This window comes from Furipterus horrens, unplaced genomic scaffold (assembly GCF_987537825.1).
Source record: "Furipterus horrens unplaced genomic scaffold, mFurHor1.1.pri manual_scaffold_2, whole genome shotgun sequence".
Lineage (NCBI taxonomy): Eukaryota > Metazoa > Chordata > Mammalia > Chiroptera > Furipteridae > Furipterus > Furipterus horrens.
This window is the reverse complement of record NW_028327172.1, coordinates 138,067,160-138,091,630: the sequence shown is the minus strand read 5'-3', so window position 1 is coordinate 138,091,630 and position 24,471 is coordinate 138,067,160. Positions and strand designations below refer to the sequence as shown.

General features: G+C 39.3%; 1 protein-coding gene across 3 annotated transcripts in view; it reads left to right on the top strand.

Moving 5' to 3' along the window:
* The window catches only part of USP6NL (USP6 N-terminal like), a 185,441-nt gene extending 172,863 nt beyond the window's left edge, over positions 1–12,578 (top strand). For all 3 annotated transcript variants that reach the window (XM_090266505.1, XM_090266506.1, XM_090266508.1), the window contains one exon: positions 9,733–12,578. In XM_090266505.1, the coding sequence (XP_090122631.1) occupies positions 9,733–11,144 (1,412 nt within the window). In that variant the 3' untranslated portion in view covers positions 11,145–12,578. The remainder of the gene's footprint in view (positions 1–9,732) is intronic.
* The last annotated feature ends 11,893 nt before the right edge of the window (positions 12,579–24,471 follow it).

Sequence of the window (24,471 nt, the reverse complement as noted above, 5' to 3'; positions counted from 1 at the left end):
TGTTCCATATTAGGGAAAAAAAAAGTTTCTTTGTAAGAAGGTGTGCTAGGCACATCTCGCCTGTCCAAAACCCTTTTGCCCATTATACTTAGTTTGGGCTGAGGTAAATAGTTTAGGTTTTTCCCCCTCTCAGACCTCTGGGCCCTTTCTGTCCAAGCCATTAGGATAGAAAGGAGAAACCCGTTTTAAAGTGAAGCCCACAGACCACCCCATTCTTCCCCAACCCAGCCATTTAGTTCAGCCAAACCGTTGAGTCTCAGGAGGCAGCGCTGCAGAGAGGATTAAGTGAGGCTTATGCGTACAGATAATCACTCAGGTAATGCGATCATAGGCTTATGTCCTTTGAAAACAAAAAACACGTGTTAATTTATGTAACATAACCCGCAAACAAGTCTCTAAATCTGGAGAAGAAACTTTTAAGACGGTTAGTTGCCCTGTTTTATACTCTACTACTGATCATTGTGATTTTCCTTGAATAATAATTTTTCTCCCTAAGGTTACCCTCCTTGTCTTTAAAGGGACTACATTAAGTCCATTTTTAATTTATCCTGTTCGTTTGCATAAACATAACAAGAGCAGCAAATGATCACTTATGATCTTTAGTTCTGCTTTGCTGGAACTTACCCAAGGAATATTTGGGGTGACCTTCAGTCTGTTCTTCAGGGCACAGAAGCTGTGCCACATATCTGGCATTCATCCTTGCCTGTACACACCTGTTTTTTCCAAGTCTTTCTGGTCTTTCCTTGTGCCTTAAGGTCCCTTCTAGCCATCTTTCAGGAAAACAACCTTTGTTCCTTCCCTGGGAAGATTGCTGTGGACCGCACAACCAACCATGGTACCAGGCCTTTTATCTCACAGGCTTTTATTACCTTTGAAAGTCATTCCCAGTTCCTCAGGGCTTTCTGGTAACAATCTGAGCCCAAGTATGTTTCCTTTAGGCTTGACATTCCAGTCAAAGACTTGGTCAAAAAAAAAAAAAAAAAAGAACCTCTGTTGACAACTGGTCTTATTAGTTCTATGCAAAGGAACTTATGTCATTACTTACTTGTTTAGAATGCCAAACTCTGGAGGGATCAAATAGGGAGAAAAATATACAACGTGAAGGAAAATCTTTGTCCTAATATTCACTGAACTGGCATTTCCATTCTTCATATTTTCATTTTTCCCCCACTAAAAAATTTTGGTTTGTTTTTCCATTACAGTTGTCTCACTTTTTTAGCCCTCTTGTTTCCCTGCACCCTGTCCCTCCCCTCCCCCACATTTAGTCCCCACTCAGTTGCACCTGTCTGTGGGTCATTCATATATATATATATTTTTTAACTTGACCCATCCCCTTACACCTTTCTTTTCCTCCCCCCCGCCCCCCTTGTTACTGTTAGTCTACTTCTTGTTTACATACCTCTGGTTCAATTTTGCTCATTTGTTTGTGTTGTTCATTAGTTTCCTGTAATAGGTGACAGCATAAGGTATTTTTCTTTTGTTGCCTGGCTTATTTCACTAAGCATAATTTTCTCTAGTTCCATCCATGTTGTTGCAAATGGTAGAAGTTCCTTCTTTCTTTCTGCTACATAGAATTCCATTGTGTAAATGTACCACAGTTTTTTGATCCACTCATCTACAGATGGGCACTTAGGTTGTTTCCAGCACTTGGCTATTGTAAATAGTGCTGCTATGAACATTGGAGTGCATAGGTTCTTTTGAATTGGTGTTTCGGGATTTTTTGGATATAATCCTAGCAATGGAATTGCTGGTTCAAAAGGCAGTTCCATTTTTAGTTTTTTAAGGAAATTCCAAACTGTTTTCCACAGTGGCTGCACCAATCTGCATTCCCACCAGCAATGCACCAGGGTTCCCGTTTCTCCGCATCCTCTCCAGCACAAGTTGTTTGTTGATTTGTTGATGATTGCCATTTTGACTGGTGTGAGGTGGTATCTCATTGTGGTTTTAATTTGCATCTCTCTGATGGCTAGTGATGTTGAGCATACTTTCATATGTCTATGGGCCCTCTGTATGTCTTCTTTGGAGAAGTGTTTGTTCAGGTCCTTTGCCCATTTTTTAATTGGGTTGTCTGTCTTCTTGGTGTTGAGTCGTATGAGTTCTTTATATATTTTGGAGATCAATCCTTTGTCTGAGATGTCATTGGCGAATATATTTTCCCATATGGTTGGTTTCCTTTGCATCTTGCTGATGTTTTCTTTAGCTGAGCAGAAACTTTTTAGTTTGATGTAGTCCCATTTGTTTATTCTTTCCTTTATTTCCCTTGCCTTAGGAGATATATCAGTGAAAATGTTGCTACGTGGGATATCTGAAATTTTCCTGCCTATTTTTTCCTCTAGGACTTTTATGGTGTCACGGCTTACATTTAAGTCTTTGATCCATTTTGAGTTTATTCTGGTGTATGGTGTGAGCTGGTGGTCTAGTTTCATTTTTTTGCATGTCCCTGTCCAGTTCTCCCAACACCATTTGTTGAAGAGGCTCTTTTCATTCCATTTGATGTTCTTTCCCCCTTTGTCAAATATTAGTTGACCATATGAACCTGGGCTTATTTCTGGGCTCTCTATTCTGTTCCATTGATCTATATGTCTGTTTTTATGCCAGTACCAGACTGTTTTGATTACCGTGGCCTTGTAGTATAGTTTGATATCGGGTATTGTGATTCCTCCTACTGTGTTCTGCCTCAAAATTGTTGTGGCTATTCGGGCTCTTTTTTGGTTCCATATAAATTTTTGAAGTATTTTTTCTAGGTCTGCGAGATATGTTGCTGGTATTTTAATAGGGATTGCATTGAATCTATAAATTGCTTTGGGTAGTATGGACATTTTAATGATGTTGATTCTTCCCATCCATGAGCATGGTATACGCTTCCATTTATTTGTATCTTCTTTAATTTCTTTCTTCAGTGTTATGTAGTTTTCTGTGTACAGGTCTTTTACCTCTTTGGTTAAGTTTATTCCTAGGTATTTTATTTTTCTTGTTGCTATGGTAAATGGGATTTTTCTTTCAGTTTCTATCTCTGAGTTTTTATTGTTGGTGTATAAAAATGCCTTTGATTTCTTAATATTGACTTTGTATCCTGCTATTTTGCCGAATTCACTTATTAGATTGAGTAGCTTTTTTGTGGAGTCTAAAGGATTTTCTATGTACACTATCATGTCATCTGCAAATAATGACAGTTTTACTTCCTCTTTTCCAATTTGGATGCCTTTTATTTCTCTTTCTTGTCTGATTGCTGTGGCTAGAACTTCCAAGACTATGTTGAATAGGAGTGGAGAGAGCGGACATCCTTGTCTTGTTCCTGATCTCAGGGGGAATGCTCTCAGTTTTTGCCCATTGAGTATGATGTTGGCTTCAGGTTTCTCATATATGGCCTTTATTATGTTGAGGTATGCTCCCTCTATTCCCATTTTGCTGAGAGTTTTTATCATAAATGGGTGTTGTACTTTATCAAATGCTTTTTCCGCATCTATTGATATGATCATGTGGTTTTTGTCTTTCATTTTGTTTATGTGGTGTATCACGTTTATTGATTTGCGAATATTAAACCATCCTTGCATCCCTGGGATGAATCCTACTTGATCGTGGTGTATGATCTTTCTAATGTGTTGCTGGATCCGGTTTGCCAATATTTTGTTGAGGATTTTAGCATCTATGTTCATCAGCGATATTGGTCTGTAGTTTTCTTTCTTTGTTGTGTCTTGACCTGGTTTTGGAATTAGGGTTATACTGGCTTCATAGAACGAGTTTGGGAGTCTTCCCTCTTCTTGTATCTTTTGGAATAGTCTGAGGAGGATAGGAGTTAGTTCTTTCCTAAATGTTTTATAGAATTCACTTGTGAAGCCATCTGGTCCTGGGCTTTTGTGTGCTGGGAGTTTTTTGATTACTGCTTCAATTTCGCTAGCTGTTATTGGTCTATTCAGACTTTCTGCTTCTTCTTGATTCAGTTTGGGCAGACTATAGTTTTCCAGGAATCTGTCCATTTCCTCTAGGTTGTCAAATTTCTTGCCATACAGTTGTTCGTAATAATTTCTTATAATTCTTTGTATTTCTGTGGTATCAGTTGTGATTTCTCCTCTTTCATTTCTGATTTTATTTATTTGGGTTCTCTCTCTTTTTTTCTTGATGAGCCTGGCTAAAGGCTTGTCAATTTTGTTTATCTTTTCAAAGAACCAGCTCCTACTCTTGTTGATCTTTTGAATTGTTACTTTAGACTCTATGTCATTTAATTCTGCTCTGATCTTGATGATTTCCTTCCTTCTACTTGATCTGGGTTTTGCTTGTTGTTCTTCCTCTAGTTCTTGTAGCTGTAGGGTTAAATTTTTTATTAGAGATTCTTCTAGCTTTTTTAGGTAGGCTTGTATTGCTATGAACTTTCCTCTTAAGACTGCTTTCGCTGTATCCCATAGGTTTTGGGTTGTTGTGTGTTCATTATCATTGGTTTCCAGGAACTTTTTGATTTCTTCCTTGATGTCATTGTTAACCCATTCATTATTTAATAGCATGTTATTCATTCTCCATGAGTTTGAATGTTTTTGAGTTTTTTCCTTGAGGTTGATTTCCAATTTTAAGGCATTGTGATCTGAGAAGATGCTTGATATAATTTCAATTTTCTTGAATTTATTGAGGCTTGTTTTGTGTCCTACCATGTGGTCTATCTTTGAAAATGTTCCATGTGCACTTGAGAAATATGTATATTTTGCTTCTTTGGGGTGTAAACTTCTATATATATCGACTAAGTCCATTTGATCTAAAGTGTTGTTCAGTGCCTCAATATCTTTGGTGTTTCTTTGCTTTGAAGATCTGTCCATTGTTGACAATGGGGTGTTAAAGTCCCCTACGATGAGTGTGTTGCTGCCTATATCTTTCTTGGAGTCTTTCAAAATTTTCCTTATATATTTGGGTGCTCCTAAGTTGGGTGCATATATATTTATAAGGGTTATATCTTCTTGATGGATTTTTCCCTTAAGTATTATGAAATGCCCTTCTTTGTCTCTTTTTATGGACTTTGCTGTGAAATCTGTTTTGTCTGATATAAGTATTGCTACCCCGGCTTTTTTTTCATGTCCATTTGCTTGGAATACATTTTTCCATCCCTTTACTTTCAGTCTGTGTAGATCTTTTGTTCTAAGGTGGGTCTCTTGTAGACAGCATATATGTGGGTCATTCTTTCTAATCCATTCAGCTACCCTATGTCTTTTAATTGGAGCGTTTAATCCATTTACGTTTAAGGTTATTACTGATAAGTACTTATTCATTGTCATTTTCCCCCTTTGTACTCGTGTTCTTCTCTGTTTCTCTCTGTTTCTTTATCTTTTTAGAGCAGACCCTTTAGCATCTCTTGCATTGCTGGTTTGGTGGAGATGTATTCTTTTAGTCTTCCTTTGTCTGAGAAACTCCTTATTTCGCCTTCCATTTTGAATGAGAGCCTTGCTGGGTAGAGTATTCTTGGTTGTAGGCCTTTGTTTTTCATTGCTTGGAATATTTTTTGCCATTCCCTTCTTGCTTGTAGTGTTTCTGCTGAGAAATCTGAGGATAGCCTTATTGGAGCTCCCTTGTATGTTATTAGTTGTTTCTCTCTTGCTGCTTTTAGGATTCTCTCTTTGTCTTTGGATGTTGCCATTTTAATTATGATGTGTCTTGAGGTGGGCCTGTTGGGGTTCATCTTCATTGGGACCCTCTGTGCCTCCTGGATTTGCGTGACTCTTTCTCTCCTCATGTGAGGGAAGTTTTCTGTCATTAGTTTTTCAAAGAGGTTTTCTATCCCTTGCTCTTCTTCTTCTCCTTCTGGAATTCCAATGATACGGATATTGTTACGTTTCATGTTGTCCTGCAGCTGTCTTAGAACCTCTTCAGTCTTGTTCAGTCTTTTTTCATTTTGTTGCATTGTCTGGGAGTTTTTGTGTACGTTGTCCTCCAGCTCGCTGATCCGATCTTCTGCTTCCTCTAGCCTGCTTTTAATTCCTTCTACTGTGTTCTTTAATTCAGAGATCGTATTCTTCATTTCCTCCTGGCTCTTGTTGATAGCTTCCATGTCCTTTTTGATGCTGGTATAATTCTCAGTAAGTTCCTTATAGTTCTTCTGGAGTTCACTGTAGTTTTTCTGGAGTTCTTTGTAGTTTCCGCTGAGCTCATTTAGCTTCTCCATAATCCATGTTTTAAATTCTGTATCTGATATGTTGCTCCCCTCTATTTCATTTAGCATTCTTTCTGGGGATTCTACCTTTCCTTTTGATGGGGGGTTGTTTCTCTGTCTCCCCATTTTTGTGATTCCTTTTGTTTGTTGGTGCTTCTTAGAATGATCTGCACTTCCTGGATCTGCCTCTGGTAGCGTCAGATCATGTACCAGACTGGCCCTAGGCAGCCTGTTGGAGACTTCCAGGGATCTACTGCCTTTGTCTCTCTTCTTTAGTTGTTACTATGACAGATGTTCCTTTTAAAAAGAAAAAATAATACTGCTCTGGAGAAGTTTTAAAATATTTAAAATTATTTCCTATGAACCAGGCTCTCTCTGCAGGCTGGTAAAAAGCCACTGAGTGCTGGAGAAGTGGGGAAGCTTAAAGTGCTCAGCATGAAAATCTCTACGGCTAATCCAATTTCGTCCCTTCCCAGCACATCTTGCAGGCATGAATTAGCCACTCTCTGGGTGCCTCTGTTTTCCTTGTCTTCTTAATGGTATGTTTTCAGGTTCCTACTCACCAACCTGAAAAGGGTGTTTTGACGATTGGCTGATACTGTTATCTGATAGAATATCAACCAGCCATTGAATTAGTCATTCAAGTAACTGAGTTGTGTGCCCGTAGAAAATTGTCCAAGTAAGGACTAAAAGAAAATTCGTAAATTCAGTTTTTCTATTAGAAAGGTCTTTATATCTTCCTGATAATTTGTGTTTGTTGGGGTCAGTTGCCTATAGGGAGGAAGGAATTCATATATTTATCTGAAACTAAATGGATCACTATTTGTGGAGCTGATGAAAACTTTTGGGGACACTAGATGGATCTTAATTTTTATTGTTAGTTTTTAACCAACTAAGCTGAATAATTGCGTACTTGTGAAAGTTTTTGACTTGGGCTGCCTTTGAGTCAACTCTTTTACCTGATTCCAGATATTTCCTATGAGACTAGTCAGAGCTGAACTGGAATGCTTCAGGTTAGTGTACATACAGCATTCATGAACAAAGAAAACTTTTTTCAATGACAAGTACTTTAAAATTCAGGCTATCACTTGAAATGATTGGTTCACATATCATGAAAACTCTTTATTACGAAAATGCATAGCATTATTGAATAGCACCTGCCTATTGCTGCCTGTAAACCAGGGGCCATGCTTTACTCTGCTCATCACTCACACCTAACACAGGAGCAGGTGCCTGTACTCTGCTTTAAAACATATCCTAGAATCAGCCTTTTGTCACTGCTTCCACCACACTACAGTGTGTAAGTAAAGAGAGGAGGCCCAGGAATCAGCTCTGGGTTTGAATTGTCAATCTGCCACTGACTAGCTGTGCACCCTTGGGCAAGTTCACTTCTGCCTCAGTCTTCTCACCTATAAAGTGAGAGTAATAGTAGTGAGCTATGTTATATGCTTATTGCTGATGCTGCATTTATAGCTTTTTGAGCAGTGCTGACACATGATAAGGGCTTAATGAGTATTAGCTAGTACTGTTATTATCTTTATTAATTATTACATAATCTAAGTCCAATCCATCATTCAAAGTGAACTTTATAAGACAGACATCAGATTATGTTAATCGCCCCACCCCACCCCACCCTGCCACTGAAAAGCCTTCAGTAATTTGTAATTAATGCGGAAAAAAGAAATCCAGAGCTCTTCAAAGCCCTGTGTGGTATGACACTTATGTTCCTCTGACCCCGTCCCCAGTCATTCTCCACCTGTCTCCCACTCTAGGAACAGAACACCTTGTTCCTATTGGAATTCTTCCCTGCTCTGCCCTGCCCCATCCCAGGTCATTGCACTTGCCTTGTCCTGGCCCTGTCCTTGTAGCTCTGCACAACTAGCATGTAAGCCCGTAGGGCAGGGACTCGCCCTGCTTCATCCATGGGTGGCCAGTGCATAGAGTAGTGCCTGGTTGCTCGATAGGTATGTACTTGTTGAATGGGCAAATGAATGAAGCAACTGAATTCCCAGTTCTAATACTTAGTGTGCCTTCAAATGTATAAAATAGAGAGCTTGCACAAATACTATGAAAGTAAAGTTAAATTTGGTTAAAACTATCAAAAATTTCTTTGGAGTTTAATGAACATGGCACAGTGGAAGAAAATACTGGGTCCTGGTTCTCATTCTGTTTGTGCCACTAAAAATCACTTGGCTTGCGGTCAGGACGGGAATCCTCTGAAAGCCCGGGGATCTGAGAAGCTGCCCAGCAGAGGAGAGTGGAAAAGCAGTGATGGGAGGCATCCTGAGCAGCTTTGTTTATATTTTCTTTATATATTGGGGTTTCATATGAAATTTGGTTTGAAAAACAAAGTCTGCTTCTAAAAAGTTTCAAAACCACCGAATTAGAAATGCACAAGGTTATTTTTAGCTTAATTGATTCTGGTAGATTAACTACTTAAGCTATTATATTGTTTCTTCATCATTCTCTTCTCCCTCTTCAAGGAAAAGCTCATTGAGTATTTTTTGAAATGTCTTAAAGAAAATTAAGATATGTGGGTAAATAACAAAATTGTGCTCACCAAGAAGTAAGCTATATGAAAATAAAGACCTGGTCTGCCTACTTACTACTAATACACTGATTGCTTAGCACAGTCCTAAGCAGAGCTCACTCAGTAAATATGTGTTAGATGGATGGACAACAGACGGGTGGGTATTGGAAGAGAGCAGCAACTGATTTTTAAGTGAGAATATATTATTTTGTAATAACTGGTGAAAATAGATCTTAAACCATGGAGTCTTTTATAAGTGAAATCTGTTATTTTTTTCAAGGCTATATTTATCAGGTATTCATATTGTAATAGATCATCTTGGAACACTGCTAAATGGCAAACTTATTGCACCTCTTTAATTCCTCATTTATTTCCTGATGTTATTTAAAATATAAAACTAAAAGTAGCCAATATGATTTTCTCTTTCTTTCTTTTTTCTTCTTTAAAGTCGGATCCTCTTAGAATATTAGCTTTAAAATAGAGCTTACTATTTATTTTTATGATGAGGTTATACAGTGGAAGATAATGATGATCATGATGATGACGATGATAATAGGCTATTTGGGGACAACTTTATCATAGTTTGTCATCAGTTGACTTTTAAATTTGGCAAATCTTCTTGAAGTTGATATGTTTTACTGAGATTTCAAAACCATTTTAGTCAAGATAAGCTAAAGTGAAGGTAATGGCAAAACGTTGACTCACTGACCTGCAAGGTTGTTTTAGGAATCGAAATGCCTTCTTCTTGAAAAAGCCTTGCCTTCTTGAAAAAGCATGTAACAGTATGTCTTAACAAAGTATAAGAATCATATGTTACACAATTGTATGAACTTTACTCATAAGGTTTATAAAATATTCCCATCTGCACATTGCCTAATAAGATTTGAATTTTAGTATGTTTTACTATCAGTCTCTCTAAATGCTTCTGTTAAGCCCCTATAACTCTGTGTGTGTGTGTGTGTGTGTATGAGTGCACACAGGAAAAGTATACAATCATTCATAGTGTGGTTCTTATATTTGATACTATTTACTCACATGTTTATGTTACTTACGAATTTATCTTTCCCTTTAGGTAAAGAGGATGAATTTCCAAAGAAACTTTTGGGACAGCTTCCACCTGAATCTCAGTTTGCTGGCATTAGTCACCTGAGCAATGGACAAGGCTTTGGCAGGTCAAGTCCCCATAAGAACATCAGAAGAGAGAGTGACTCCTCACCTCACAAGAAATCAGAGCATTCCCCTCACCATCAAAGTAGAGCTGGTACACCCGAGAGAGTGAGGCAGCTAAGGCAGAAATCAGTGGATGAGGATAGTAAAAAGCTTAAAGAGGAGGAAGATTTTCAAAGAAAACTTTCATCGGGTCCACAAGACAATGCCAGGCAGTATGATCACGCAGCTGCTAATCAAAACAGCAATGCTACTTCAAATATCAGGAAGGAATTTATGCCCAAGTGGAATAAACCGTCAGATGTTTCAGCTATTGAAAAAACTGCCAAACATGCCACTGAAGGCAAAAGTCGGTCAGTGCACCCCACACTGACACTCTCCATCCCCAGTCCTGCTGATCCTCGGGTATCCAATGCAAGGCCAAAGGTGAAGGTCTGGGATGTCGATGAAGGGAAACGGGGCTCGAATGCCTCACAGTACGACAATGTACCTGAGAACGAGAATGGCACATCTATTGAAGAGGCACTTGAAAGGTCTCACTCTCAAAGTCCAAGGAATATTGTTTACGCTCACAGTCCACGAAAGCATGCTGAGCCAAGTTCTAGTCCATCAAAAGTATCAGACAAGTTTACTTTTAAAGTACAGCCTCTAAGTTATGCAAAATATACAGCTCAGTTAGATGGGGAAGATCACGGGATGATGCACCCCCCATCTTACAGCAGTCCCCCTGTTTACCATGGAAGTTCTCCCAAACATATCCCTGCTGCTAGCAGCAGCTTTGTGTCTGCACAGTTCGGCCACGGCGCACAAATGAATCCTTCCAGGAGACCTTACGGTTCTGCTCTGTCCATCAGTGTTTCTCCAGAGAAGTTGCACAGCCGCCCAGCTCCTCTTGTCCTACCGTCTAGTCGAATAGAAGTTCTTCCCATTGATATCGGTGCTGTGGGATATGTGGGCAATTCCGGGTCCCCAAAGAATGGAAACTTCATCATTCCTCCAGTGGATTATTTGCCAGGCAACAGAAAATGGTCCGAAGCTGGTTACTCGTACAGACCTGAGAGATCTGGACAGTCACGGACTCAGGAAGCCAACCGTAGCCACTTCAGCAATTTAACAAAATATGCTGCCTTTCCACATGTACGCTTTCAGGACCATAACCTCCCCACAGTTTCCGTGGATAGTCCAGTGCGGTATAGAACTTCCCCAGCTTTCGAAGATACCAGTTCATCTGGGTATCCGTATTCAGGGTCCTCGGCTCCGGTGTATCACTTCAGAAACCAGGATGGCCCTTCTATTCAAGAATCAGTATTGCTGTGAGAATGCATCTGTACTTGCTTAAAACAAGAGAATAGAGACCATACAGAACCGACATTGCTATGTTTATAACTGCCAAAGCAGTATTTTATACCCTTGTAAACAACTCTCAACAATTCTTATGTATGTTAGTAATAAGAATAGATGGAAGTGTTTTCACCCCCATGTAGATGCTGCTTAAGGTGAGCATTTTAAATCACATCATCACCGAACCTGTTGACTTAACATGGAAACATAGCAATAGCATATAGGGATGCACGTAAAGTGATTATTCACTACTCAGTTTCATTTCTAGATTTCTCCAAAATCTGAACATGTTTACTCTTATCAGCCCATTCTATTTTGAGTAATGTTACAAAGCACTGAAAAACTGTGTAAAATAGATATTTTAAGGCTATATGTAGTGTATGTGTCTTTTAATAGATATAGTCATCTATGCATACACATTTGCGCACAGAACTAATGAAACATTAAAAAAAAACTTCTTTTAGTCTAGATTCATGGAATAATTTAATTTTATTTTCTTTAACTGGTCTTTTAATCAAGTTCTCTGCCCCCACCTCCACCCTCTCCCTCACATTTTTAACCCAGATCCTAAACTGACTTAAGGGTTTGTCCTGAGTTGATTAATTCAGATCTCACAAAATGCTCATATTTCTCATTCAGTTGCTAACATTTTCTTTCACTCTGAAAATTAAAGGCATTGGAGAGGAAGGCTGGCGACTTAATGGTGCTTGAAACTTGTGGCAGTTAAAGTAAGTTTATGGCCAAAGGTGCAACAGTGCTCAAATTGTACTGAGATGAGTGTTAGTGCCTCTGTGCCCGTTGTTCTGGCCTGACTCTGGCAAAGCTCAGAGCGGACTGTCCTTGCCAGATGCGGAGCCGTGCTGTGGTGCTGGCTTTAGCTCTCCTGTGGGCGGCAGTGGGAGAGGTCACAAGTTACTGTCCAGCAACAAAACAAATGGCTTGCAAATTCCTTTGAAAGCGGGATTAACCATTTGGTCACTTTTGCCCCTCAAGTTCCATCAGGGCTTCACTACGAAGCTCTGGGTGGTCCTTTACATGATTTTTTCTGGCACTCTTTTTTTTTAAAGAATATAGTCAGTGGATATTGCTGCACTTAGGCCATTAAATTATAAGTGTGTAAAATTGTAAAAAATGATCTGAATTATTAATAGAAATCTAAGATTTTGGTCTTTTTTAAAACTGTGACTTTCATAATTTCAAAAATCTCCTTTTTTCTTGTTCAGTGACAAAAATTTAGGTTCATGTTAAAAAGAAATTAACCATTTCTTTTTAAATATTCTATTTACACTACAGTTACTAAAACACTGATGGAGTTTGGAGCATGCCAAGAAAGTATGACTTTGTGTTTAATCGGCAAGCTTGTTTTCAACATGACCTTGCTCACATTTGAGTAATAGAGTAGAAAACCTAACATTGCTCTTCTTGTTGCAAGTTGGGGCTTTACACTTTCAAGGTACAGAAGTATGTCTTTTAAAATGAAAGTAACATTTGTTTAGCTAGTGAATGTGATAATATTTTTTATGTATATAATGAGTAATGTAATTTTAAGCAACTTGGTAATGATGTTATTAAATGGCAAAACAAATGCAGGGTGTTGGCAGGTAAGCACTACACTGAAGCGCAAACAAAACCCCGACATCACTGGGCTTTCAATTCAGATCATGTGAAGCTTAGAAATAAATGTATATTAAAATGTAGCCGAGGATATTAATTCTAATTTTTAAACCATGATTCTGTGACTTGCAATAAACCAAGCTGTACAATTTAGTTCATAATAGCAGCACCTGAGCTGCTCCCAAATCTATATATCAACAGTGGTAAATACTGTAGATGTATATATATATGTATGCAAAATATGTATGCACACACACTATTTTCTTATGTCATTTATGACTTTTTTATCTGTATACTTTTCGATGTGATTGTTTTTAACATGCTAAAAGTAACCCGTATATATTGTTTTGTGTCTTTATTTATTTTTTTAATATGGTAGAAATGCTGCATCCCTGATCCTTCTAAAGTTAATTCTCTTCTGAACAGATATTGCCCAGTGTTTGCCAACGTGACTTTATATATATCAAGTTCCGTTATATGCTTTATTAATTTCCATTAGTACTGTTTATAACTACAGCACCTTTCCTCTATATTATTTAATCTGCCATTATTAACAGAAATAAGGTATTATTTCCAGTCTTACCCGTTATAAAGTGTAGATCTCTATGTTACTTTTTCAAGTAGGAAAATTTAATTTGAAATTATTTTGCTACCATTCAACTTCACACTTTCAGGTTTAATTTTAATAAAGATAAATAATGAACAAATGATAAAAGATGAAATAATATTGGTAAAGTGGGTTAAAATATATTTATGAAAAACAAATTTGGTAAGAATTTTTATGGTGTGGAGACTGATTTTACTCTATAATTGCATGTACTTGTAAATATTTTGTTATGAAGTCTATATAGCAGTTTCACCTAAAACAGTAAGCGCTTTGGTATAGTTTTTATTTTTTTAATATTTAGTTTGAAAAGTTAAAGAAACTAGACCCAGGGTCTCAAATGGTTTTAAAAATTTGACTCTTTCAGGAGCTTGTTTCTTTTATAGGATTTTTTTTTTTTTTTTTAATGGTAGCTTTTTAAATCTGGGAAATACAAGTGAAGTCAAATATCAAAGTACTGTAAGGGAGGAAAAAAATATTTTTTGTCTACTTTTCCAGTTTCTCCAGTGGAGGCCCTGTACATTGGACTGACAAAAGGCAGGTGAACAAGAGTAAAACAGAAGTTTATTAATATGTGTACCATGCACTCAAATGGGAGGGCCCAGTGATGAGCAGCTCCAAGGCCACGCAAATGGAGGGTCTAGACACCCAGCTCAGTGTGGAAGGGTTCAGGGGAAAGGCACTTACAGAAAAGTAAGTGACTTTTTGGACAATAAATAAGCCTTTTGGAAAAATAGATGGGAGATACAATAGTTTGAGAAAAGTCTGGGTGTAGTGTCAGGAGAGATTAGAGTTGCCTGGGAAGGGGATTCATGACTACTGAGTTCTTTGGGAAGGTTCTGCTTTTTGGGGCAGATGAGGCATTTCAGGAACTCAAATACCTTCAGCTCAAAATCTTTCTTAGGCCAAAGTGACATATTTTGGGGTGGCATGTCCTGATCCCCTTCAGCATTAATGATAGAGGTTTCTTTTTCTAACAAAAACTAAGAGACTTGACATTTCTAGACAAGAAAAATGGATGCTTATAGAATGTGACATGATTGTTTTAACTTTTTTAATTTTAAGAAGTTAACACTAAATTTTTGTTATACTCAGTGTAACTTTAAAATTGACTTTCATATCTGTAGTTACCTCAGACCTCTCCCTCAGGGCCCATTAAAATTCAGGCATAAAAATAGTACCTCATCAATGCTTCCCTGAGATCTTGTTTCTTTTCATGTTGGAGAAACACATGCCATGTCCATAAATAGGGCTTTATTCACAGAGGACCTAAGCTTCATCTTCTGGAAATATTTGTGCTCGCAATTATCTTTTAGACTCACACTGTCTTTTAGTATGCACTTGATTGTGAGTTAAGATTATGGCTTTGAGATTGGTTTTTTTGGTTTGTTTTAATTGGCATTTAATGGATTGTAAATGTCCATTTCTAATATGAATATTCTATTGACAAGGTGATTTTAGTAAGTCAAACTTGACTTTTACAATGACACAAAATATTGCGTTTAGGTAGAAGGATTCCATTTAGATTTACGATTTTTACTTTCAGAAAGATTTTCAGTTAATTATAAATCTAAGGATAAGTTTCACCATATTATATATAAGAACACTTGATAAAGGAACAAATTTTAGATTTCATAGAGTGGACCACAACTCCTGCTGCTCTATAGAACTCTACGGAGAGCTTTAAAAAAAATTTTTTTTTTTTTTTTTCTACCCTTAAATCAGAATGGCTGAAGTAGATTCCAGGCATCAGGTAATTGTATTTTTCCCCCATTCTGTCAATTAAGCTATTTTTTTAAATCCCTCTAAAGTTGATTATCTTATATTCCCACTATGAGCTGTCTCAAAAATTCTTCACAGATCAGTTTGAGTTTAGAGACTCTTAATTTTAGGTAAGTTAGGAAAAACTCCACTGGAAAGATTAATATTACCAGCAATCTCTGTAAGTTTTGATGAACTACTGACAGTTGCAGAAAGTATAAATGGCTTCAGATGGAAAGAGGCGTAACCTTGTACTGCCTCTCATTATTGCTCACAACAGTGGTACAAAAGAGCTAGAGCCTTGTTAGAATTTCCATTTCCCTAGACAACCTCTGTCATTTCCTCAAGTGACATGCTGAAAAAAGGCCTTCAGTGTTTGGAAACCTGCCTGCATTTTCCCTGTGTGAGGAGCTGAGAAAATGCTTCTTAGCCTTGACCAGTCAGCATTTTATTAAGCACCTGCAGTGGACGGGTTGTCCCAGGAACTGTGCTAGACTCAGGTTTCAGTATCGCAGACATGTTTTTTCTCTCTCTCTGTTCAGTAGTGGAGACCTGCACAGATGGTTATTGTAAGCGCAGAAGGCCACAAGCTAAGAAGGTTGAGGAAGCATTGGGGGAGTTGCCTCAGCTGAGCCTCAGGATTTGTAGAGTGGACAGAAAATGGGGAGGGAAAAGGAGCATTTCTCCACAGGGATGGCATGAGCAACTACATGGTCTCCTGGGGAAAATGTGCCACTTTGATGTGTGGGTGTGGAGTTTCTCAGAGAGACCAGATTTGGGAGGACTTTGTAATGCCATTGAACTTGGTCCTGTAGATGAATTTTTCCATGGTTATGTTTACCTGTGTGGTCTCAAGAAGCGGTGGCGGCTAGAAGTGAGGGAACAAACTGAGAAGAAGTAGAGAAGGCTGCGGCAAGTGCTCTGTCTAAATGGTGGTAGAGAGGCCAGGGAAGAAGTTTCAAAGAAACGCTGATTAACTTGAGAACTAATTACTAAATAAAATAGGCAAGACTTGATAATTGTTTGAATGTCATCATACTAATCATAAGAAAAGTAGCTAAAATTACTACTTACTATATGTCTGGCCCATGCTTAAGCATTTTACCCATATTAGCGTACTTAATTCTCACAGTAGCTATGACATATGTATGACTATAATTCCCAGTAACAGATGAGAAAACTAAGGCACAAATCAGTGGAAGTAACTTAGTGACACAGTGGTAGGTAACAGCCAGGACTTGAATCCAAGTGGTTGGAATCTAGAGCCTGTGCTGCATTCCCCCACAAAAAAACTTTTTACGGAGGCATAATATACGTACCATAACAGTTAACCCATTTAAGTGTACACCTCAAGAATTTTTTAGTAAATTTACCAAGTTGTGCAACAAACCAATTTTAGAACATTTTCTTCACCTCAAAGAGATCTCTGGTGGCCCTTTGCACTCCATCTCCCTTCCTGCCCCAGCCTCAGGCAACTACCAGTCCACTTGACCTTTCTGATTGGCCTCTCCTGAACATTTCGTGAAAGTGGAGTCAGACAATATGTAGGTTATTTTTACATCTTAGTTTCACACTTAGCATAATGTTTTTGAGGTTTGTCTACGGTGTAGCATGTATTCATACTTTCCTTTTTGCTGAATCGTATTCCACTGTATGGCACTGTTGATTTGTTTATTCACTCACCAGCTGATAAGACATTTGGATTGTTTTCACATGCTGATATGACCATTTGTGTACAAGTCTTTGTGTGTACATGTTTTCATTTCCCATGGGTATATAGGAGTTCTGTTGCTGGCTTTTATGGTAAGTTTATGTTTAACTTTTTGAGAAACTTCCAGACTGTCTTCCAAAGTGTCTGCACCATTTTACATTCCCACCAGAAAGTAAAGATTTGGATTTCTTCTTATCCTCATCAATTCTTGTTATTATGTAGTTTTTTATTATAGCAATTCTAGTGAGTGTGAGGTGATATCTCATTGTGGCTTTGATTTGTGTTTCTCCAATAGCTAATGATCTCGACCGGCCTTTCTTGTGCTTCTGGGCCAAAGAAATGTCTATTCAAATCTTTTCTCCCTTAAAATTGGGTTGTTTTCTTAATATTTCACGGTAAGAGTTCTTACTGTATTCTGGATACAAGTTATTTACAAGACATATGATTTGCAAATATTTTCTGCCAATCTGTGACATGTATTTTCAATTTCTTACTGGTGTCTTTTGAGGTGCAAATGTTTTTAATTTTAATGGAGCCCAATTTATCAGTTTTTTATTGTTGAATCATGCTTGTAGCATTGTTTCTCTGCCTAACCCAAGGCTACAAAGGATTTTCTCCTATTCTAGATGTTTTATACTTTTAGCTCTTACATTTCAGTCTATAAGCCATTTTGAATTAATTTTTGTATATGGTATGTATGAGGTAAGGGTCTGAGTCCATGTGGATGTCCAGTGGTCTCAGCACCATGTGTTCAGAAGACTACGCTTTCCCCAATTAATTGCCTTGGTACCTGTGTCAAAAATCAATTGATTTGTGTGTATATATGGGTTTGTTTTAAGTTTTGAAATCAGGGAATACCTATCCTCCAACTTCTTTTTTTTTTTGTCTGTTCTGGGTCCTTGGCATTTCTATGTAAATTTTAGGATCAGCTTGTCAGTTTCTGAAAAAACAAAACAAAAAACCCTGGGATTTTGATAAGTATTGTTTTGAATCTGTAGATAAATTTTAAAATAATTTCTGTCTTAAAAATATGAGTCTTCCAATTCATAAACAAAGAATGTCCCTCCATTTTTTTTGATCTTTAATATCTCTCAGCAATGTTTTGTAGCTTTAGTATATGTCTTGTGCTTCTTTTGTTAAAATTATTTTCTGAGGTTTTATTTTTCTTGCTCTGTGAATGGAATTGTTTTCTTTGGAGCCAGTGTGCTTAAACAATTATTCTCTACTGCTGGAGAGGAAGGGTCAGGGTTGATTTGTACATTTCTCACATTGGGTGGTAGGGTGAATAGTGGGGGCACCACCTGATAAGAAGAATTCTGGAGAAGGACTAGGTCTAGGTTTAGTGAGAAAATGACATGATTTGACATGTAGAACATGAGGACTAGGGGATTGACAGCTGGTGTCTGACAAGCAGCTGGCAATTCGAGAGCGATGTGGGCCTTGCCAGCAGGTAGGAGGCAGAGCCATGGGAGAGGACTTGTTTAGGGAGAAGAGAAGATGAGCAAGCTAAGGATGGAGAGAGCCTGGGGGATCTCTGGCTCATAAGAGGTGCCAGAGGGAAAGGAGTGAACGAAGGACTCGGAGGAAACAGTCACGGGCTGGTTCTACAATATTTGAATGTCTGGTGACTGAAGATTGAGCTTTGAAGTCAGCCTGACTCGAGTTTGAACCTTGCTTCCATGGGCCAGCCCCTGTGTTTGGTCCTGGTGAAACTGTGATATGAAGGACAGCAAAATCCCTGTCCTCATGGAGCTTATGTTTTGATCCATTTCCTCAGCTATATAAAAGGAAGACTAGTATTTTTATTTCGTGGAGTTGTGGATTAAATGAGTTAATTTGCATAAAGCATTCAGTGCAGCATCACACCATAATGCTTTGGAATATTGTCTACACTCACACTGCACCCCCCTCCCCCCGCCACAGTGCCAGGTTCTAGTGAGCGAGAGGGATGGACCTTGACCTCGCAATGAGGGACACAGGCAGTGGAGTTACACAGGACACATGAGAGGGAAAGCACCTGGGCGATAGAGAAGTCAGTGCCACGGCTAGAGGAAGAGGTGTTCCAAGAAGAAGGAAATATCAGCAGTGTAAAATGCAGCAGAAGGGCCCAGTCACTAGGACGGAAAAGACTATTTGGGTTTGATAATTAGGAGCTCATTGTGTTCACATGCTGCCTTTAGAGCCACATTCGGAGAGTAGTGGGTGCAGGCACCGTGGAAGGTGATCGGCTCTCTCCCAAGGTGTGAGTGAGAAGGGATGGGCAGTTACTGACTAGCAGTGGAGGGCAGAGTGCGTGAAGGCAGGGGGGAAGGGAACAGTTATATTTACAGGGAAAAACGATGCTAATTAGAAATCCGTTTTGACCAGTCAGGCACGCTGAAGTCCTGCAAGTCAGCCCTTGGTTTTATTCCAGTTTGTCACTTTATGTGTTGATGAGTATTTAAACACCCATTATTAAACTATAATTCAGACTTAACACTTTAGTTTGGAGGAAAATCAGCATAATCTGAATATAGAGCAGGCTACATTAAGGTAACTCTTAAGTGCTGCCCATAATCATCTTTGACTTTGAAGAGCACAGGAAGTTTTGCTGTCTCGTGATGTACGTTAACTGGAGATGTGGTTCAGAAGTAGTATATACGTGCAAAAGATGGATAGGTAGTTTCTCTGTAAGCTAAATATGAATTAGCAACAAATTGTGGCTCCCTCAAAAGCTTAACTCAGTCTTGAATGAGTTAATAAGCTCAGCCACAAATTCATGCTGTGACTTTGGGTCCTCCCTGGGCCTCTGTTGGTTTTCTGATCTGTAAAATCTGGAGGTAGGAGGGGGGTTTGTGAAGGCTTCTCGCCCCAGCCCTAAGGGGAGGGTGTGCTGCCCAGAGGCCTGTTTATCTTCCTGCAGGGTACTGTGTCAAGTGTTAGGAAAACAGTGGTGAGCAAAGACCAGATGGTCCCTAGTCCCACGGAGCAGACAGTCTGGTGAAGAAGGCTGATGTTAATTATGTGGTTACCAACACAGACGAGCCACACCCTGGCCAGAATCAGGAAGGAGGAAAACCCAGTGCACTCCACACCTGTAATGATGGCAAGCACGGAGATGACGCGCATGAGAAAGGGGTGACTTGAATTGGACATGCAGGGGAAGTCACCCAGGTAGGGGCAGAGGAAAGCGGCTCACAGCCTCGGGGGATGCAGCAGCTCCCAGCACAGCCTGGGAGCAAAAACGCAGAGCAGCAAATAACTGACACAGCTCAGGTCGCTGACATGAGGACAGTTTTAAGTTCTCAACCTTGTCTATTCCCATGAGTGATGCCATTAGCTGCATTAAGACAGTCGTCGCCCTCCCGGTACACTGGCAGTTTAGTAAAGCAGACTGGAGGCCATCAGTCCTGTACTGCTGTCTGTGTTTGCCACTCGTTAGCTGTGTGACTTTGGGCAGGTCACATTCCCTTTCTGGGCCTCACTTTCCTCAGCTATAAAATATGGGCATCAGAGCTAGAATGGGTTGTGGAAACGACCTAAAACAGTGAATCTCAACCATGGCTACAAATAAGAATCACTTGAGAAGTTGCCAAAATATTATGTCCAGATCTACCCCAGACCAATTAAGTTCAATACCTACACAGCCCAACATTTAATGATTCTGGAATCTATCCCTTAGAACCTAAGAATGGTAGGCAATTGTAAAGGAATAGACCACAAGAAATCAGAGCCTTGGGCATGAAAGCTTTGATGAAAACCATGAATGACCTGCCTCTGTTAACAAGCGAAGTTTTTGACCACAGAGAAAGAAAGGAGATGTCACTCTGCCTCTTTATTTTTCTAGTTTCTATGTCATCTATTAACTATCAGGAAACAACCCTAAAATCATATTAGGAAATTTTTATTTAGAGTTTTTGAAAGGTGTAGTAGAAAGAATACAGGCTTGAAAACAAACTTGGGGGTGTCTTCACTTTTCCACTAACCTCGCTGGACATCAATCTCATGAATAAAATAGGGAAAATAAGATCTCCCTTTCAAGTTTGTTCTGAAGATCAATTCAGTATAATGTTCATGTAATACAGTGCCTGGAACATAAATGTTAAGTGATGAATATAAATGTTAGCATAGGGAAAGGGCTAATATTCTTATTTTAAAGAGCTTTTACTTCTTTTAGATGTATTAAGTACCCCCAACTGGAATATGGGCAAAGAATATTAAAAGAAAATGTACAGAGCCCTGACTGGTGTGGCTCAGTGGGTTGGATGTCATCTCACAAACCAAAGGGCCACTGGTTCAATTCCTGGTTGGGGCACATGCCTGAGCTGTGGGCCAGGTCCAGTTGGGGGCATCCGAGAGGCAAACAATCAATGTTTCTCTGGCACATAGATGTTTCTCTCCCTCCCTTTCTCTCTCTCTAAAAATAAATAATTTATTTTTTAGAAAAAAAAATATATAAAGAAGTGCAAAACTATTAAACACATGGTATACAAAACCATTAATTAGAGAAATTGAGATTTGAACAATGATTAACAGACAGTTGGCTGAGAAAACTGTGGTGCCCTGCTAGTGAGAGGAACACTGTGTTCCACAAATGCACCACTCCCCAAGCTCAGCATTTATATATTGCATTCGTTGGTCCCACAATACTACTTCTATGCACAGAAGTGCAAATGGAAATGTATACATAGAAAAGGATAACCTGAAAGCCCATCAATAGAGGACAGGTTAAATTAGGATATAACCATACAAAAGGATATTGTTCACCTTTAAAAATAAATATGTAGCTTGATATGTGATTGGCATGAAGAGATGTCTATGATTTATTGCTGAATGAAAAAAGCTGCAAAGCAGTACGCACATAGCACTTGGTTGGCATTCTAGCTTCTGGCTTCCTCCCAGACCAGCTTGGAAGCCAGACTGGGCAATGTGGTGCTGAAAGTCATTGTAGGCTGGGGAGGAGTGTCGCTAAGTGTAGGTTTAGCACTCATGGGCTGTCCAGGAGCACCATGGAAGTTTTGTGTGCATAAAAGCTCTGAAGCCCCTTACAGCAGTGAAGAAGGTTTGAGAACTGCTGGGCAGGCATCTGAGAATTAACTGTGTTGAAATAAAACAGGCTGGTGAGGAGGAACAAAGACCCCTAAAGATGGGAGCAGGGCGTGCCCCAGGTAGGTAGGAATGGGAGGTGGGAGCGAAGCAGAACATACGCTTTCCACTTGGGTTGCTGTTTAGGCTTTAACCAGGAATGAGCATGACAGGGCTTTGGGGAGAACTTGGCAAATGCCGGTCCTCAATGGAAAGACTCAAACTGCCATTCCCTCCTCTTAAACTGCTTGTCACTCCCACTTCTTTCAGTCAGGGGAGGAAAGAGGGGTCAGAAAATCAGAAAGGTTCCTGGGGCAGCCTTGAAATGCAGCAGGTGGTCACAGGCCGGTTGCCCTGAGACCGGGGACACTAAGTAGAAGGCATGCCCTGATTGCCCGAGGCTGCTGTGGCCGGGGATGAAAGGGCAGTCTTATTTTTACCATTGAAGCTGAAGATCAGTGATGCCCACTGAGTGAAAGTTAGTAATAATTCTTTTGAAAATTTATTTAGAAATATTAAGACCTGGGAATATGGGGGAGTGGGCAGGGAATCAGATGCCTCATTTTACCTTCCTGCTGATGAAGTCAATGTTGGACTTAAAGGCTTCTATTGTCAAGCCTGACTGGGAAGCCCATCTTTTTATCCCTGGCCAGCTCTGATCAGAAACAGTGGCAGATGGTTATTCATACCACAAAGGGATGGAGGAGGTTCTGAATCTGGACTTATCCCATCTTTTAAAAATTGCCAGATATTCCATTAGTCCAGGATAGCCTATTCCTTTGGATTTCATGGATCAGTAAATTGTTCTCCAAAATGTGAGGTACTATTGTAGAGTTGTCCATTTTTATTTTGTCAAACATTTATTTTAAATATTTTAAAGACTATTGTAACACATAAAAAAGAATAAAGAGCATCAACTCAGAAAAATCGACAGCCTTTAAATTGAATAGAAATACCCTTTTAAAAGGGTAGTGGTTTCTCCTCCTCCTCCTCCTTGTTCTTCTTCATCTCCTTCCCCCCATCCTCTCTCTGTCTTTCTTTTATAAACATCTCATTGCAGACTGGTGAAAACCCTGTATGGCTCAGCCCTGGTGCACTCATCAGCATATAATGACCACTGAATTGGTGTTTGTTTCAATACCAGATGATATGATTAGATTGCATGGTTTGTAGAAAATTGAACTCTTTAGCCAAACCAGATACTAAGCTTCTGCCCAAAATCAATATACTATTAGAAGTCCTGGAAACTAATAAACATACATGACTATTAATTTATGGACAGGTTGTTGGAAAATAACCTCAGAGAAGGAATCCAGGCTTGAAAGACTTTTGTAACACCAAATGGAGTTTATGAGTTTAATCAGAGTCCTGAGAAGGAATCTGTATAATGTATTTTAAAAAACCACTGTGATCTATCACTTACATCTGAGATAAGATGAGAGAAATGTAGGAAAGTAGGACTTAATTGAAGCTTAACAAGAAATTATGACACGTGCAAAGAAAACCAGATGTTATTTTATGATGACTTGTGTTGATAAGAAGCAGGAACACTTATCTATCCAGAGCCTGGTCACCTGGCAGCTTCACCTGAGGACAAGAGGCCAAAAGAAGCCTGGCCTAACCAAGTGAATGTTCATACTTAGGGTGGCAGAGCTGAAACACCATGCCTTACAATGATAGACCACACCCAAGTCCAGCAGGCTCACTCAGGTCTCCAGTGGACTCAGGCAAGGCAGTTCCTAAAGTTCTCCTCCTTTCCTGATGGACAGTTATGGATGAAGAAAGGAGGCCATAATTGTCCATTGACTCAGCCTTAAGCAAGGACCAGCCCTCACCTTTCTCCACTGCTACATCCCACAGCAAGTCAAAGGTGGAAGATGGACACCGTGTGCACCTTGCCTGCAGCCAGATAGCGCTCAACATGAGAGGGAAGAAAATAAAAACCTAGTTATGTGTAAAAGCCACCAGCCGATGACCCCAGGTGCAAATATTCAAGAGATGGCATTTTGGACCAGTTAATATGGGTGAAGAGAACTCAACAAAATTTAAGGTTTAATTGCATTACTGTGTAGATCAGCCTATGTAACAATGTCCCTAAGCCACTCACATCCATTCATTCATTCCACTCGGTGTTATTGAATGTCTTCTGTGGGCCAAAATTGTCCATCAAATAAAGTTACATGTGTTAACTATAATCCCAATTAAAAAACAACCAAAAACCCTAGTTAAAGTCTTCAATAACACTTGCTGAAACTAGTGCAAAACTTTCCACTCAACTGCGCAATCTCAAATCATACCTTTAATGCCCAATTTGGGTTATGTCCTTTTCCTGCTTAGTAGCCTCAGTGGCTCTCTATGGTCACTCAGCTGACTTTCAAGGTGCTTCATGTCATGAATATCTGTTCTTCCAGCAGGCTTTCCTGTCTGTTTTCTGGGGTCCCAGGGCCTCCCTTGAAATAACTCAGACAGTGGTGGTTTGGGGAGTCTCAAAGTTGGGTGTTTGTGCGAAAATAACTAAGGGGCTTTGCTGGCATAAGAGATCAACAAAG